This window comes from Scylla paramamosain, chromosome 7, assembly GCF_035594125.1.
Source record: "Scylla paramamosain isolate STU-SP2022 chromosome 7, ASM3559412v1, whole genome shotgun sequence".
In the NCBI taxonomy this organism is placed as follows: domain Eukaryota; kingdom Metazoa; phylum Arthropoda; class Malacostraca; order Decapoda; family Portunidae; genus Scylla; species Scylla paramamosain.
This window is the reverse complement of record NC_087157.1, coordinates 6,780,001-6,796,903: the sequence shown is the minus strand read 5'-3', so window position 1 is coordinate 6,796,903 and position 16,903 is coordinate 6,780,001. Positions and strand designations below refer to the sequence as shown.

Genomic DNA, 16,903 nt, shown 5'->3' with positions numbered 1-16,903 from the left:
AAATGCTTTTTTTCTCAAGGAAAACTTTTTTTAATTAAGAAAACTTTCCCTTGTGACACTGAACTAGTGGCATGTTATGAGTGTTTGTTAATCCTCCTTAGTGTACCTGTGTATATCATTGCATAAAGATAGGTTTGTTTTGATAAAGCTCTGATATGGAGCTGTTGCTATGTGTTTATGATACAGAACTCTAAGTCTCTAAATGATCATCATTATCATCACTGATCTCGCCCATAAATCATCTGAATCCTTATCTAGAATGTGTTGTAGTGCATTGTCATTGCACAGAACATGATTGTGTTTGCATGAAAAGATATGTCAAGATTGAGGTTTAAAGGAAACACAAAAAAGTGTTGCAGCCTCTTTGAAGGATAGTAGCAGACTGACTTTTGTAAGGTAATGTAAACCACTGGCACTCGGAAGCTACCAGCTACAATTTTTTAGCTATAGAAAAATTATATATTACTGACTATGATATAGCTTCTGCTTGGAAATGCATACCATGATTTTTGAAGAAGCAAATTCTTGATAAATTCAGGACCCAGTTACATATAGTTCGCTGCTGTATAAGGGCCAGTTTACTTGGTGTTCTGCTGCTTTACAAGGGTCAGTTTGCTTGGTGTAAAGTATTTGTACTATGAAAATTTGTTATAGCAAGCCACCACTGTTTGTCTTGTGGAATTGTGCACTACATAGTAGAATCATTCATTAAATTTAATCATATGTTGACATTGAAATGTTTTAAAAGAAAAAAGCTTCATATAGAATAGATATTTTCGATCCATATTTACTAAACATGATAAAATTATACCACAGATAAATATCTTTATTTTCCTAGACATTACAGATAATTTTCTTTTCAGCCAGTGATGAATAAAATTGTTATTTTTACTTGTTTACAGAGACTCGCCGTCCATCCATTCTACCTGTGCCAGACATGTTCACTGGATCCAGCCTCAATATTTCAAGCCAGGAACGAGGTAGTGAAGATGTATCAGGAGAGAGTGATGATGAGGTTGATGATGTGCCTTGGCGGTCACCGTCAGAGATGATTGCGTGAGTGGCTGGTTTCAGAATTCCTCGTATCTTTGTAGCTCATCACCTACAAAATCACTTGTACTGTCATGCCTGATATTTTGTAGACTGTAGCCCAAATTATTTTATTGATGAGAATCACATGTTGAGCTATTTCTGCAGCTAACCAATGTATATATCATAAAAAATTATACTCCACTTGCACTGAACCACAGCAGTTTGTTTAATATTGTTTCACTACAGGATCATCAAGGGATTTCCACCTGTCTCCCCATATATTGGTGTGAGTCCCACCCTCTGCTACTTGTTGAAAGAAAAGAAGCCCCTCTGTTGCCTACAGCTAGCACAGGTAAGACCAAACTATTAAATCCTCAAGCACTTTGCAGCACTTATGCAAACCAATTTATGTATTTAGACTATTATATATGTATGTGCGTGTAATATATATATATATATATATATATATATATATATATATATATATATATATATATATATATATATATATATATATATATATATATATATATATATATATATATATATATATATATATATTTCTGCTTACCTCTCATACCAGTTGTATGCACACACACACACACACACACACACACACACACACACACACACACACACACACACACACAATGGAACATATATTTAGAGTAAAATTAGTCATGCAATACTATATTTACTATTTTCCTAGAATATCAAATTAATCATTGAACTTGAATAAATTTTCTTAGTTGAATTCTGTAGACTGAATAATGGAAAACATCTTATAAGATACTATCTTTATCCTGACTCAGAGTAATACATGAACAGTAATCTCTCACTATATGAAGAGGATAGGGACCTAAAATATCTTTTATATCTGAATTTTTCATTTAATAAATATTTTTCTTTACTTAAATACGTTGAAATAAAGGACCTTCATCGTGGGGACTCATCCTTTTCCCCATACATATTTTGGGTAAAAAATAAATACAATTTTGTTTACAGTGTAATATATTTGAATAATACTACTACTACATAATAGTAATTATTAGAAGGCTTATATTACTTTTATGGTGGTCTAGACATGCCTGCAAATTCCTACTTGGTGCTGACCAATGCAGGGGATCATCAGGATTAGGCTGTTGATGCAGGGAAGTTGATGGTTGTGGGGGAAACAGAATTTGTTGCAGTAGGCCAAGCCATGGAAAAAAAAAAAAATTAGTGACTTTCTGTTGTGTGGCCATTCTTTTGATTGAAATAGGTCTTCATAGCATCTTACCAAAACTTTGACATCATTGTGCACTTTGTAGTGTCTGACCACGTCTGGGTCAAGCTGTAGAAGTTGGGCATTTGGTAAGATATGTTGACAAAGAAAAAAAAACATAGTTCTCACAATAGCTTAGGAGCACTAGAAAGGACTGAGAGTGTGGAAACTGTTATGTATCCCTTTTTTTCACTACTCATAAGACTATGCTGCACAGTGAGTATGATTTGAAAATATTTTGAATTGATTTTTGTAGCCTTGAGGGAAATCTTTTCATGCAGTGACTTTTTGTCCTGTATCTGTTGTCTTCATAAGTTTGAGGATTCATACATCAGGCCTCCTTATAATGAGGGATTACTGTATTGTGTAAGTATCAGTAGCAGTGATTGCAGGGTGATGGTGAGAGAAAATACAGGATGGAGAAGAAGTACTCTATTCTCTAATATTTCAATTGTTGTCTTCTTTAGGAAATGCCATATTCTTTAAAGAAGGCAACAGCCAAAACAGTAGAGAAATAGATGCTTCATTGTGTGTTTCCTTTCATCACCACCACAATCTACTCACTTGACTCACACAAGAGGCAGTTTTGTTACACTTCTTTAAGCAACTTGGAAACAATGTTAGTCTTGGTTGTTGTGCAGGGGACAGAATAGAAGAGAGCCACACTGAGTATTGCAAGTGTTTACATACAGGATGTGTTTGTCATTGGTGTTTATAGCATTAGGTAAATTATGTATCACCATAGCAGTACATACTCAGCCAACTACCAATTTCAGTATATATCCATTCCAGAGTCTCTTTTAACGCTAGCTAGTTGAAAATTAACTATGTTTTTTGCTGGATATGTAGCTGTATTTCAAATATTTGGAAGACAGATTAGAGAGAAGAAAAAACAAGACATCACTGTTGAGTATATCTTGACTTATACCATTCTGATACCAGTTCCCCATCAAACATTTGACACTCTTATTACAAATTTACAAAATTAAGTGCTTTCAATATATATTCATTTTTTTTATTTATTTATTTTTTCAATATATTTAACCATAATGTTAATAGAAATTAGAGATGATCACTTTCAGAACCATAGCAAATTTGACAGGAAAGCACCATGAATATTTACAGTATCATATTATAAGTAAAGTATTATATTGTACTATAGTGTTTTTTTGTTTTTTGTTTTTTTCATTTTCTATTTATTTTATTTATTTATTTATTTATTTTATTTTATTTTATTTTATTATTATTATTATTTTATTTTTTTTTTTAGTGAAAGAAAGCCATTTCTGCACACTATAATAAGCATGGAAAATTAACTGAATGTTTTTTTCTTCAGTGGAATATGTAACATGTAATCTTTGTTGAAGATGTAAATTTCAAAAAGTGTAGGCAGTCATCAGTATGTTTTTCTTTTTCTAACTGTTTACTAGAATAATATAAACTGCCTAAGTCCAGATTAGTTGTAATTGTGTACTCTAGTATTTTTAAGATATGAGTCTCACTCTAGCTTCATAAATCACATGCTTACCCTTGCCTTTGTTTTCATTATGTAAAAAAAAAAAAAAATGGTTCAAAGAACACTGATAGAGCACATGAAATTTTATTTGAACACCATGCTTCATAAAATGAATGTCATGTTGTAATTCAGTAATAACATGAAAAGATTTGCAAGTTCAAAGTGTATTCTTTTATGTGATAGTTAATCAGTGCACCACATGTCTGTTATATACCATTTACTGGCAAGAGCTGAAACCACAGTATATATAGTAGCACTGGACTTTGGAACAATATAAATTATGTTATGTTGTGTAGTTACAGTATTAAATAGAATGTTATTGGTTTGTTGCTGTGTTCAGTCTTTATTCCATCAGTTTTAAGTTCTATTGCTGTCTAGTTAACAATTTTTCTTTATCCTTTCAGAGTAGAATCAGATCTGTAAGTCTTGCATGATAATTGTTGTGTATTTTCTCTTCATGGTTTCACAACTGGCTCAATTACTGTTAGCCAGAGAGAGCAATAACCCATTCATTAATTTATTAAGCAACATTACAAATCTTTTGGCTTATTGATGATGCATTGTACCACTTTCTCATGTGATTTCACCCCAGTAAAGAGATTGGTTCCACCAGTAATAGCATATGGTGCTCCTCACTTATATATATATATATATATATATATATATATATATATATATATATATATATATATATATATATATATATATATATATATATATATATATATACACACATGAGTGATAGAGTGCTTTGAAGATTTTATCTTCTCTGTTCCCAGATAGAACAGCCTTAAATGCTACACTGATTTATTACTTTATCCAGTGAATGACTTAATATTAAGTGGTAAAATGTGTCATTAACACCATGAATGGGAGAGAGTATATTGCTTTCGAAACATGTCAAAGGAACGTTAGCTCACACTGGCTCATGGTTGCTTTCCTTGCACCACACTGCTGTTATTTTCATCATAAAATTGCATTTCAGTATCACTGTAGTAGTTCAGAAGTTTTTATTTATCTTTATATAGCTTACTTTAGTTTTCATCAAGTGATAAATTTTACAAAGAATGTTTTAAGTATTTTCTTTCTTACATTATTGATTGAGCAGTATCTAATCTAAAGACATTTTTCAAGATTATCTTCATTGTGATGAAATATGATGATGATCCCTTTGAAATTTAGCACAAATTAGTGGTGGCTGAACTCAGTTTTGTGTGTTTCTTCTCTAACATGGAATTGGTCACATGACAGAGAAACTACATACTCACAATGAAGCACATTGCTGTGTTTGACTCACCTCAGGTGGTTCATGAGAGGACAGCTGGATCACTTGTTCTTGCTTGAATAAGTATTTTCTGAGATCAGGAAGCTTTTTTTTTTATTTTGAATTTATCCATTTCCCTTTATCATTATGCTTTTTATGATGTTTGTAGTTGATATTTTAGTTAATTTTTAGAGGGTATATCTCATTTCTAATTTTTTGGGGTAGTATATGCTGAGTTGAAAGCTGTCATTAAGAATTCCTCATGCCTTCATTTGTTTCCCTTATTTGTGACCTTTACTATGCTTCTTTCAACTTATATTAACAATTTTTCACCCTGTGAATTGCACTACAAAAAGGAAATATTTTTTTTAATGTATATATGGATATTTATTTTAGTTTTAGACATATTTTCTTAGTGATCATCCAGTAAATATAATTATTTTGATGTTTGTGAATTTCCATTTACTTAAGGAATTTGCACTAACATTCTAACCAAATCAGAGGAATCCTCTTCTGCTCCCTTCCAAGCATTCACCCAATTACACCTTATCATTTCTCATACTTCACAGATTTTTTTTTCCTATATTTTCTCACTACCCACTCAACTGACCTGGTCCTCTTCTGTTGCATATTCCCCAGTTTCTAACCAAATGTAGAAGTACTAGTAACATACCTGTTCTCTGCACAAAGCAGGATTGGCATATGACAGTAATGCTGAGCTCCAGTTGCAAAAAATATGTGATACAGTTCATTTGGGTAAGTTTGGTAAGAGAACCCCTTGGTTTTAGTCTCAGTTCAGTTCTTGAGCTTAGGATGGTAAGAATTCCAGAGTTTTATACCAACTTATATTTGTGTAGTTTTCCATTGACATAAAAATCTTATCACTTACCCTAGAAAGCAGTGTAGTTGTTTCTTCATTAACCAGTATTCAATGCTCCTCATGTTTGTATAATGGTGCATGAGTGACTGTGAGCTCATGCACTTTGCTGATGACCCTCCCTACCATTTAGCCAATTCAGTGGTTTTCCACCAGCTTATGCAAATTTGATGCTGTTGGAACTGACAGCATAACAGACTGTCAATGCATTTTGCCAACTCACACTACTGTAGCCATCTTCTGCCTTGTGTATCATTGATGTTGAAAATACAAAAAAAATGTTATCACAACTTTTATACATTTTGACCCTATCTCATCTATCATGCACTTTAGTCACAGGAAAATTTTTAATCAGCACGTGTGTTTTGCTGATACCCCTCACTCACCCTCACTTCACCCATAACTGCCTATTATTGTCATTGTCCAGCCATCATTAACCAAAAACATTCTGAATGGTATGATACAAAGGTACATATTTTGTAATACTTTGTTTATTTTTTATTGTGACAATATAATTTCACTCACTCTTGTTACAATTCCATAACAGTACAAGTACAGTATTGAGAACAATGTTTAGACATGTGCCTTTACTCTTGCAGAGATTGAGTTATGTGCTCTAAATGCAGGAGTGATCAGTATATGGCCCTATAAGAGATCCAGTCAAATAACATTAAACACTGCTGTTTCACATATTATTGATTTTCTTGTTTACAATAATCTAAAAACATGTACAGACTCTGTATTTTTTAAATAATTAAATTATAGGATTATAACATTTCAGCTTGCTATTTTATTTAAGGATCAGTATAGTAGTTTGTAATTTTCCCTAATATGTACCTTTATACTTGTATCATACCAATGGGAATCAAGTCACAGAAATAGAAGAATATAGCATAAGAGTAAATAACTCAGACAGGTAGCTCAGACCAATGCAGCTGATACTATAGTAAGATGACCAAGCTCTAGCCAACTTCTAATGTCTGAAAGCTATCAGACTTTTCCATTTTTCCTTGTAAGATTTGGATAAAGGTATTTATAATAGAGTTGTGATAACTCTGCTCATAAGACACCATAAAATAACTGGTTACAGTTTCCATAAGTTATCAAAGTAGGAGGGAAAATAATTTTTAGGGGTGTATTATTTCTTATAGTTTATATAATTGTTGTAGTTTTACTTTAAAAAGTCATAATCCTTAGATATTAAAGTTAATGTGGTAAAAAGGAAACTGTCAACATGGTGCCTGGATCAGAGGTGTCACATCTCATGGAAACCTATGGAACCAACTGGAGATGTGTCCATCCCCATATAAATGTGAATTTAATCTGGTTGTGTGTATGAGTTGCTGTATTACCATTTTTGTGTGAATGGCCATTATAGTAATTTTTAAAGCCCTAGATGCTGTCTTGATACTTTGTGCTCTACCGTGATTATGGTGGTAAAGTATTCCCAATTTGTGGCTTAAAAGAGTCTAGGAAATGTGTCACTGGACACCTTGGACAACTCAGGGAAGTGCTCAGAAACACACAGACTGACAGCTGCATCACACAACTACTTGCAATAGGGCCATTTGGATTTTGTTTTATTCATTTTGTTTACTTATTTTTTAGTGCATTCAGAGAGACAGCTAAGTGCTCTAGGAACTCCAAAATAGATAGGATACTGAATATTGAAGTTTGGAGTAAGTTATTGTATCATACAAAAATTACTTGATATTGTCTTAAAGCTTTTGACATGCTTGTAAGAAGGCTTAGGAAATTTTAATAGTGCACCATCCATAATTACAATCAATACAAAAAGATGCATCACAGTACAGATCCTGATGCTTAATAGCTATTATTTTTATTTTGTTTTATCAGCCTTACAGGTTAAATTTGACTCTTGCAAGAAAGTAGACAGGTAGTGGGTCGGGACTTCATACCATATTAATAATCTCTAAGGTTGGTAAACCAAAATTAAACCATTGTATTATTGTTTCATGATTTGTAGTGTGCAATTATTTATTTTGCTTTAACCGTGTGTGGTGGTGCTGGGTGTGGGGGAGTGGATGAAATGGGTTTGGGTTATTCAGGGGACTTGCAGAAGATCAGCTTTTTCCTTTTATCAAAAAAGAGAACTGATTTTGCCATTAGTAAATTTATTTACACTGTGGCAATATGTTACTTGATCTTTTCAGTTTTATGATAGTGAGAAAATTTAGCTTTGTTAACTTTTTATATGAGTGAGAAGACTCAATTTTGGGAACTTTCTTCATAAATAGATTAGTGGTTGGCTTATTTTACTTTTTCATATAAAGTCAGAAGAACCTTCTTTATCAGTGTTGTCTAATATGTTCTTAAGTCTACATTTTATTTATTTATTTATTTATTTACTTATTTTTTTATTCATAGCAAAACTTAAGCTTTATGAGAGTTTAGTTTAGCAGCATAATATTCTCATATGCACCTTAAACATAATGGAATGATAAGTTATGCCAAGAAACCTTTATTAAAACACCAACATTGTACTCTTGGACAGTCTTGTGAATTATGTTGACACACACTTTTCTGCTTCTCTGTACACATAAGTATTTATCTTTTATAAGAAAATTAAAACACTACATGAAATAACCTCAGGTTACTGGAATAGCATTTTTGCTTTACTGGACTTCATAAAGATGGTGGTGGTGATGGTAATGATGAAGAAGATATGTTAATAATCTGGTATATAATTGTGTGGTTCTCATATATCATGTGGAGGCAATAACAGTGTATAATGTGATATTGTCACAAGGTACTGCATCTATTTACTTTATAGATAAAATGCTTTATACTAAAATAGTTTATATTAAGCACATATACTAGGGAAGAAAAAAAAAGACATGAAGTGGCTACCTACATGTAGTCATAATGAAGAGTAATGTCAGACTTTGGAATATGTTGCAAATTACAGTATATTATTTTGATTTCTCAACATATGGAGATTTGTTGGTCAGATACCTATTAAGTGCATATCTTTTGTTGGATAAATATAATTCATTGTGTAACTAGGCAATAGTGTTTTTGAAAGTAAGAATTTTGAATGCCTCCTGGTATATGATAATCATAAATAATCATACCAACAATCATATATGTAAGTGAGTCTGATCTAGAATGGAAGAAAAGATCCAGGATCCAGATGCTGGAACTTTATTGCTTGGGGAATCTCTGGTGTGTGTGAAGAATACATGATAGTGACGAAAATGTGTATAATATATTTGATTTTTCAAAGCTATAGGAAAGAAATATGAAGTTGTTAAGGAGGTTTAGATACATCCACATTGTAAGAATGGCAGAATGTAGTTAACCAAATAAGCATTTAGGAATATGGTGATGGATGTAAAAAAACATGTCTTCCCATGAAGTGGGGAGGCAGAATATGTGGGAAAAAAGTTTGTGACTGAGAGGTTTAGAAGATGCAGTAAGACAGTGAAGGGCTAGAAATAAATGGAGAATCTTTTGTTTCTGCTATTCTCTTAAAGGGAGTTTTTATGAATAAGTATTAGATAAAAATAAAAAATTAGACAGATAAATTATTGATGCTGTAAAAGACATAATCATGGACCATTTGAAAATATCTAAATATAGTGGTAGTTCTATGCAAACTTAAAGGAAATCATGTATAAACATGGTGAACCATGACAATACATAGTAAGTATTCATTTGTTGATGAACGCGTATGGAACAGTTCCGGAAGAAATTATGACAAAATAAAGATTTTAAAAAAATAACTAACTACAGTGAGCATGAAGCTGAACCTTGCCAGGCAGAAAAGGAAGGTGTGAAGTCAGCATTACTGAGCCAGGTGTGTCCTGCAGGTTTGTGATCACTGTACCTACCGCAGTGCCAAGGAGTACAATTGGCAAAACCGAGCTGTCATCCTGGCTGCTGATTATGCAAGCAATGGTATCTACAATTTTATCATTCCCCTCAGAGCACATTTCAGGTGAGTTATTTTAACTTATTCACTTTAAAAAAAATTGACATTTAAAAATTTTATTCTTATTATTTATTAACATTAAAGTAAAATTACATACAGTCATTGTTATATTTTGGTGGGAAGATGGTGAATGCTCTTCACATCTAAAATGAAGTTCTCTAATACCTTTTTTTTTTATTCAAGCATCCCTTTCCTCAACTTTTTTTTTGGGTAGTTTTCTGAGAGAAATCCTGTATACATGCTTACAGCTTCTTTGTTTTACATTTACAAAAAAAGGAAAAAAAAAAAAAAAAAAAAAAAAATATATATATATATATATATATATATATATATATATATATATATATATATATATATATATATATATATATATATATATATATATATATATATATATACATACGTAACAATGCCAGTTAGTTTTCATAATATATATATATATATATATATATATATATATATATATATATATATATATATATATATATATATATATATATATATATATATATATATATATATATATATATATATATATATATATATATGTAACAATGCCAGTTAGTTTTCATAATATATATATATATATATATATATATATATATATATATATATATATATATATATATATATATATATATATATATATATATATATATATATATATATATATATTATGAAAACTAACTGGCATTGTTACATAAATCATCCCAGCTATCTCTTCTTGTGTGTGCATTATCATCACTGCTAACAAAACAATAAATGTTCCTTCAATATCAAGTGTAATGGCACACCATTGTGCTGCACACTTGCACAAGGATACAGATCCTAACAACCCAATTACAAAAACAAATCTCTTTAAATACATGTTGCTGCACGTTTGGTGTTTGAATATTGCAGTGGTAGCAGCAGCAGTTCTTATGTTACATCCCCATGCTTCAAGCTTCAAATTTTTTCTCCAAATCAAGACACACAACCTTTTATCCTTAATTCTGAAAGTCAGACATTTCTTTTCCATGGATGTCATCTGCACACAAAAGCTTGTGTTCAGCACCAAACACTAATAATGATGACCAGACCTTAATGTTCAATGTATATATATATTTTTTTTTTTTTCATGAAGGTAAAAATAAGGGTTAATTAACACAGAATTAGGAGGTAATGCATTTGAAATTGTGTAGCAGATGGCTTTTTTACTGATGTGGTATTATGCTGCCACAGCCAGTACTGCAAAAGCTATTCATTCAGACTAAAAAGCATATTTAGAATTACCTGTTAGTTAAAAAAAATAGGTCGTATTTATTAGCTTTTATGGAAATTATGCTTTCACAGTGATAAATATATTCTTATAGCCACATTGGATATGTTGTGCTATCCAAGTGAATATTTATTTGTGATAAGCAATGATGGCAGTGACTCATGGACACTCATTGTAAACAGTAAGGTGTGACAGTATCTCATGATGTTCCTGTTGCACCATTCAATTATACTAATTTTGAGGGTTTGGCTGAGTTGAATTATTACCAGTCATAATACAGGAATAGTTGATTGCTTGAGACACAATATTGGTCTTCTAGTTGTGTGTGTGTGTGTATTTACCTAGTTGTATTTACTTATTTATGTGTATATAGCTAGTTGTGGTTTACGGGAGGGGTATAATCTCATAGCATCCCATCTCTATATCTATCCAGTTTGGTCTTAAAAGCATGGACAGTTATGGTATTGACGACATCTTCACTGAGTTCACTCCATTTGTTCACACTTCTATGAGGAAAACTATACTTCTTTATGTCTCTTCTACAGTTAACTTTCTTCAACTTCTTACTGTGTCCCCTTGTACTCTGTGTGTCTAAATTTATAAAACATTTTTTGTTCACATTTTCCATACCATTTATCATTCTATAGATGTTTATTAAATCTCCTCTCTCTCTCTCTCTCTCTTACTTTCAATGGTAGGAATTTCCAACATTTTTAATCTCTCTTCATAGGTCGACTTACTCAATTCCGGAACCATCTTAGTGACTGCTCTTTGTACTTTTTCTAATTTTACAATATTCCACTGCCACATATTCCGATCTTAGTCTTATCATGGAAATCAACAACTTTTTTTTTATCATTCCTTCATCCAAATATGAGAATGCCATTCTTACTCTTTTTAACAAATTCATTGTCTCTCCAGTAATTTTATCAATGTGTCTGTCCGCAGTCAAATTTTCAGTAACTGTTATTCCCAAATCCACTTCCTCTTTTGTCTTCTTTAACTTCATATCATCCATCTCATAATGATATTGTATTTTTTCTTACTCTTACCAAACTCCATTACTTTACATTTACTTAAATTGAATTCCATTTGCTAAGATTTACTCAATTTATTTATCTTATTTAAATAATCTTGGAGTACCATACAGTCATTTACTTTTCTACCCTTCTCATCAGCTTAGCATTATCCACAAATAGGTTCATATAACTATCTATTTCTTCATTTCTGCCGTTCACATATATTACAAACGTTATCAGTCCCAACACTGATCCCTGTGGGACACCACTAGTTATTTTCGACCAAGATGAATTTTGGTCTTGTATTACAGTTCTCATCTCTCTATTATCTAGATAATCCTCCATGTGTATTTACCTAGTTGTGTTTTACAGGAAAAGAGCTATGCTTGTGCTGTCCTGTCTACATATTGTGTGTATGTGTGTGTATTTACCTAGTTGTGTTTTACAGGAAAAGAGCTATGCTTGTGCTGTCATGTGTGTGTGTGTGTGTGTGTGTGTGTGTGTGTGTGTGTGTGTGTGTGTGTGTGTGTGTGTGTGTGTGTGTGTGAAGTAATATTTTATTGTTTGATTGTGAGAGAAAGCAACCAGTTAGTTTGGTATGAGAACTTCTCTCTTACATTAAAAGCAATTTGAAGCAAAAATATGCATTTGACTCCATGGATCAACACCGTGATTTATTGAGGAAAGCAAGCTGTACCAGATGCAGTAAAAATCAAGAAATATAATATTTGATTTTCTAGGTATTAGACTAAATATTAAGATGATTTTACTTTTTTTTTTTTAACAGGAAAAAGACATTACTGAACCCTATTATCCTCTTGCTTGAGCGAAGACCAGATGTTGCCTTTCTTGATGCCATCTCTTGGTTCCCTCTTGTCTACTGGATGCTGGGTTCCATTGACTGGTAAGCTCCTTTCCATTCTTACTGTTATTTCAAAGGCTTTACATAAAATTTTGTGGAATTACTTTTTGGAAATAAAAGCATAATTTATTTTTAGCTTATTATCACAGCAATAGATTTTTCTTGTGAATGTTGGCTGAGAAATCTAGTTTTTGCTGTCAACTAGATGATAATAAGTATTAAAGCAAGAATGAAAATTAACAAACAGATGGTGTTTTGAGTAGAGAAGAGAAAGAAACCTTTTTATAACTAAGAAATCAATACAAAGAGAAATAAAAGATAGGCAAATACAAATATGATGGGGATCTGTATTAGGCTTTCTCACTTGTTATGGTGCTATGAAACCTTTTATTTGTTATTTATGCATGTTGTGTGAAACTGATGATTAATGTGTTGCAGCCTTGATGACTTGCTGCGGGCTGGCATCAATGTGGCAGAAAATGTGGTGGTGGTTAATAAGGAGCTTAACAACTCTGCTGAAGAAGACACTCTATCAGACTGTAACACCATTGTTGCCGTCCAGACCATGTTCAAGTAGGCCATTGTCTTAGATCCTTAAGATCAATCAATGTCTGTTTTGATGTCCATCTATCTGTCTAATATATATTTTTTTGATTCAGGAAATGGAAAGCAAAGATGTGCCCTGCTTTGCAATATTTTAATATCTTAGTGTTACTAATGCATGTGTGGTTTTGTTCTCTCTTTGAGAGGTCTCAAATTTACTGTTAAGGTGAGTAAATGATCTGTGTGCCTGATATGAAATATTTTATTTTCTCTCAGTTTGTTTTCATCATTTCATATATGTATGAATGAGCTTTTTTGGAATCTTTTATGGTAGGTTGGAATTAACCCATTTGCTGTCTCATTACAAGATTCCATGAATTTCAAATAATTGGAAATATAATATCTTACCATTCTCAAAAAAAAAAAAGGAATAAAAACATGAATTAACTCTTATCTATTATCTATCTTATGTGCAGTGAGCAGCAAATCTCTTGTTCTCTCTTTTTATTCTGATGCAGTTGTTTATATATATATATATATATATATATATATATATATATATATATATATATATATATATATATATATATATATATATATATATATATATATATATATATATATATATATATATATTGCATGTGCATTGCATATACATCAGCTCAGAAATCCACCATACAGCAATTTTTTTCTTTTAGTTATCAGTAAGTGAAATCAAGAGAGGAAAAACAGAGTAAAGGAGTAAATAGTACTTACATAAAAGAGGTGCTACTACAAGATTAGAACCTAAATGGGTTGTGACAGGACAGTCAAGGCAGACAAAGTCATTTAGACATAGGTCTCAATTTTGGTCTAATTGGTAATGTACCAAACTTGCATTCATTGTTGTGACAGGGATTCATTTCATATCAACATACCGCTTATTTCAAATGTTTTGCAAATTCAGATAAATTTCTTAGTGTTTTCATAATGCTACAAAGGGGCATGGTACTTTTGATCTGAAGGTAGGATAAATTAGCCATGTCATGACATTCATTATTTTACTAATTGAGCCAAGATGCTCTTCAAAACCTGAATGAGTCTTGGCTTACATTGACTGTCTTGTCACTACACAAGTAAGAAGGAACCATTCAGATTGGGAGAGACAGATGCTCTTCTGGAGCAGTTATCTTCTAGTAGGATGTTTTCAAAGGAGCAAGTTATCAGAGATAGAGAGATAATAATAAGTTCCTGTAAGTTTTCATAAAGGAAAAAAAATATTTATTTGCTTATTTTCTGTCTTTTGATTGAACAGGAAAGTTAGTCTGATTTTTTCCAAGTATTAGTGATTTAGTTGGTTTCCTTTTCTTTATTCTTTCTTTTCCTGTTCAAGAGATCTCTAACACACCAAGATATGAGGACATTTATGCATACTTTAAATAATTCACATATTAGGAGTTGCCTAATAATGCATCCTTCTTCTCTGAAGATGCCTTGAAAACATGGAATTCTTTGTCTACCTTATGAAGTAAAGATGTGCAGTTTACTGACCTACCACATGCTCTGACTTCAAACCATTTGAAAGAGGAATGTCAAAATACTTCAGGAACTAAAGTGGCTGTATGCTTTTCAGAACTTCCCTGCTGTCTACTCCTTGGAGGAACAGTAATTAAGATTTTCTCTCTCTCTCTCTCTCTCTCTCTCTCTCTCTCTCTCTCTCTCTCTCTCTCTCTCTCTCTCTCTCTCTCTCTCTCTCTCTCTCTCTCTCTCTCTCTCTCTCTCTCTCTCTCTCTCTCTCTCTCTCTCTCTCTCTCTCTCCTGGATTGTACCTAATGTTATTGGCCAGTCTATGACATTGTGAGAGAAAAGGATCCTCAAAGTAGTAAGGATAGCAGAAAAATGAGGATAACTGATTAGGGATAAAGAATAAGGGGTCACACTTACAAACCTAAATAAAAAAAAGTCAGGTTTTTCAAGTAATTTACCAAAACTGTTGGCAGTTGTATTCAGACCCTGTATGAAGAATGACCAAGTTCATTAGAAATATACATGAAGTCAAGGTAACACAGATTTGACTTAAGTCCTACATAGTACTATCAAGTATAATATGCATACACATTTGTGCTGGAATTAGATATGTAACTGACATAAGGAAATGAAAAATGTTAGTAGTGAGTGAGATCTGAAGAGAGAATTCTTAGCCTAAAGAGATGTAATGTGTCATTATACACTATTCCATGTCATTATACTATCAAAGATCAGGGATCAGATTTAACAAAGTTTAATTGATTTTTGTGTGAGTGTGTACTCGTATTTACTGTATTTGCTGGCACATTAGATGGACTCCCCTTCCCTCCCTCCTTCCCTCCTCCTTCCCAAGGAAGGAAGGAGAGAGAGAGAGAGAGAGAGAGAGAGAGAGAGAGAGAGAGAGAGAGAGAGAGAGAGAGAGAGAGAGACCACACACACACACACACACATGTGATACAGCACAGCCACAGTGCACTGCATCACATCAAATGTGAGGACAAAACACACACCCTTTTAGGGATCTTGGTGAAACTTTTGCTGCTGCTGTCTTAAACATATCAAAAGCTTTTGATAGAGTTTGGCATAAAGCTTTGATTTCTAAACTACCCTCCTACATCTTCTGTCCTCTCTGTAATTTCATCTCAAGTTTCCTTTCTGACCATTCTGTTGCTGCTGTGGTAGATGGTCACTGTTTTTCTCCTAAATCTATTAACAGTGGTGTTCCTCAATTATTTAAACTTCCAAACTTCTTGCCCCATCTACTGCACTTTTCCACGTCTTTTTGTAGATGTTCAACCCTTCAGGAAGCAAACAGTTCTTGCAAGGAAACCATATAATGCCTGACTTCTGATCTCTCTAAAATTTCTGATTGGGGCAGAGCAAACTTGGTATTGTTCAATGCCTCAAAAACTCGACTCCTCCATCTATCAATGCAACACAACCTTCCAGACAACTATACTCTCTTCTTCATTGACACTCAACTGTCCTCCTCTTCTATACTGAACATCCTGGGTCTGTCTTTTACTTGTAATCTGAACTGGAAGCTTCACATATATCTAGCTAAAACAGCTTCAATTAAGTTAGGCATTCTGTGTCATCTCTGCCAGTTTTCTCCTCCCATCCCCCCACCCCAGCTGCTAACTCTGTACAGAGGCCTTATATGTCCATGTATGGAGTTTGCTTCACATATATATATATATATATATATATATATATATATATATATATATATATATATATATATATATATATATATATATATATATATATATATATATATATATATATATGACATCTCTATGAGAAC

At 32.4% G+C, this 16,903-nt stretch overlaps 1 protein-coding gene across 1 annotated transcript in view; it reads left to right on the top strand.

Moving 5' to 3' along the window:
* Window positions 1-16,903, top strand: part of LOC135101960 (potassium channel subfamily T member 2-like) — a 523,352-nt gene that overhangs the window by 206,238 nt on the left and 300,211 nt on the right. The window contains 6 exon segments of the mRNA XM_064006426.1: window positions 903-1,056; window positions 1,279-1,384; window positions 4,217-4,231; window positions 9,787-9,914; window positions 12,973-13,089; window positions 13,486-13,620. Coding sequence (XP_063862496.1) covers window positions 903-1,056; window positions 1,279-1,384; window positions 4,217-4,231; window positions 9,787-9,914; window positions 12,973-13,089; window positions 13,486-13,620 — 655 coding nt within the window.